Genomic DNA, 2,528 nt, shown 5'->3' on the forward strand with positions numbered 1-2,528 from the left:
TGTGGCATTTTAAATCAGAACTTTTCTCAGTCCAGAAAGGTAGCAGAGGAGCCCAACACTGTTCTTGGAATTTTTAAAAGGCAGAAGTTTCAAGTATCAAAACCTAATGGGTTCAAGGGTAAAATGCATCTCCGCCATCACGGTTTAACGAGCATCACACTCGCCACCAGTGTCACCAAGTCAATCTGTCACAGGACATCCACCGTCTCAAAAGCAAAAGTCACATCTTGGAGGTCTTGTCCACCACAGTTCTAGCACCTGCTGTCGGAGAGACCAGAGTTCAGCACCAAAAATATTTGCCAGCCTCTTCATGGGGGCTTTAAGCAGCAGGCACACCCTGCAGGGACCAGTGAGTGGTCTGGACTAAGTTGGAGATTTTGGTTGTTGTTTGNTTTTTTTTAAAGTATGTAACATTTTAAAACTGGGAATTAAGCCCGTAAAAAAATGTTAGCAACTTTCCTAACCGAAGGCACAAAGAATAAAGTGGTGGTATCTGTTAAACCCGACATAACAAATTTAAAACACATTAGGTGAATAAAAATCCACAAGTTGTTTTTCCTCCAGTACCTTGGCTAATTCTGAGAACCGCCCAGGTTCATTTGGAAGCTGACTTCTAAAATATGAATCCTGGAATCTTTCCATACTTAAGAAATAAAAATGTCACTTCTCTCGTGGAAAAAGGTCCCCGGGAAGGACACGCCTGCCTGAATCCCTGTGGCCACTTGAAAACATAAAATACTTAAGGCAAGATCTTTTTAAAGGCTCAGGTAGTTTCAAAACAAAACAAAAACAAAACAAAAACAAAATATGCCCTGCTAACAAGCAGACCCAGAACCAGACCAGTAGACGACAAATGTGTGAACAGGCAGTCCCTGAAGAGAAAGGGCTGTCTGGGCTGAGTTGCATGGTTGGAGGCTTTTCTGTCCACTCCTCCCCAGCTGTTGATGTGGGAGGCATCGCCTAACCAGGGCAGCCTCGAAGCCCAGAAATGGTTATGTGGTGACAGATGAGCTGCGAGTTCCTTCGCTATTAATAGTTTCTACTGTTGGAAGGCTACAGACATTGGCAAGCAAACATGGTCTCAGATTTTCACNGTCCCAGGGCAGAAATGCCTCGAGGGACCATAATGCAGGCCACACTGTGTATTTGTACAATTATTACGGTGGGTGCAAACAAATANCTGGCCTCCTCTAAGCTGATTAGAGTATTCCTGAGAAAGCATTCTCCATGGGTGGAAGCCTAACTTCACAATAATAAATAACAGCTACTTATATTTAGACACATAGAGGAGACATGCAAAAGGCCTTTCTTGCAAAACACTGACCTGGGTCCTACTGAAATTGAGGGCCCCAATCCCGTGCATCTGCCCTCCCACACCCTCCCCACAACGTGTTACACAGGCTGACCGCCAGGCTCTCAAGAGAATTCACTACAAGACAGGCCAGGCTACCGCCACAGGGCTTCACAGTGAAAAATTAGGCTAGACCACTAGGAAAGAAGGCTGGGATGGGAGATGGCCGCTCAGAGAGCTGCACTGGTGGGGAAGTGACTGCAGGTCTGCAGAGATGGAAACTCCTGGTTCACAGCCTGCAGCTCAGATGAAGTGGATCCAGCTCTCCTCGCACTCCCCGCGTGGCATGTGCAAGGCATGACTGCGACAAGTAAGGCTATAGTCGCGACCATCATTGTTGTCCCAGTACTCAGCACCAGCTACGCCATAGCGCAGTGCGAAGTGTACCTGGGAGCCGAGCTCCAGCAGGAAGGGAGGCACTGGAAAGCCGAAGGNGAAGATGTCCTCGGTACCTTCAGCACCCGCAGGTCCTCTCCAGCGCGCCACTGCCTCATGCACACTGCGCCAGCCAGAGAAGGTGTAGCGCACTGTCACCTGCTTCTCGAAGGCCACGTTGCGCACGCGCACTGTGCCGCTGATGCCCAGGTCAGAGCAGGTGACACGTTCCAAGCACACAAGCTGGCGCGCCAGGCGTTCTCCGAAGCCCGGGGTTTCGATGGGCGGCGAGAAGTCGGGAACCAGGCACTGCAGTGTGAACTCCAGATCCTGGCCGCTGCAGCACAGGTCTGAGTTGATGGCTAGGCGCGACAGCACGTGCAGCGGCACGGACGGATCGTCGCCTGCGTTAAACACCTTGACCTGCGCCAGCTCCAGGCCCAGCGCGTCAGCGAAGCGCACCCGGACCTGCCGGTTGCAGCCAGCTCCGCACGCGGCGCCCGGGGCTCCCGCTGCCTTGGCACGGCGCTCCGGGGAGGTGGGCAGCGAGCGCGAGCATCGTTGGATGATGGGCCGCAGCCGAGGGTCGCAGCCCGGGGGTCTGCAGGGTCGTCGATCCATGTCTGAGAGGCAGCTGAGGCTCCGGGGCACGAGTTTCCGGGACCCCGGGGTCGAGGGCAGCGGGGCAGAACCAGAGCCTTTTGACATGGCCCAGCTGGGCGGGCGTCACCGCCAAGCCACTAGGCGTTAGGGCTTGACAGCCTCTGGAAGCCCCGAGGCACCGCACCCAGCACGGAGACTG

The 2,528-nt window shown here is 53.1% G+C and overlaps 1 protein-coding gene across 1 annotated transcript; it reads right to left on the reverse strand.

Moving 5' to 3' along the window:
* Nucleotides 1-6: 6 nt before the first annotated feature.
* Ppp1r3d (protein phosphatase 1 regulatory subunit 3D) lies at nt 7-2,522 on the reverse strand. Its single transcript, XM_021177722.1, has one exon. The coding sequence runs from the start codon at nt 2,432-2,434 to the stop codon at nt 1,595-1,597; it is 840 nt and encodes a 279-aa protein (XP_021033381.1). The 5' UTR covers nt 2,435-2,522; the 3' UTR covers nt 7-1,594.
* Between the last annotated feature and the right edge of the window lie 6 nt (nt 2,523-2,528).

The sequence above is a fragment of the Mus caroli genome, chromosome 2 (assembly GCF_900094665.2).
Source record: "Mus caroli chromosome 2, CAROLI_EIJ_v1.1, whole genome shotgun sequence".
NCBI classification, from domain to species: domain Eukaryota; kingdom Metazoa; phylum Chordata; class Mammalia; order Rodentia; family Muridae; genus Mus; species Mus caroli.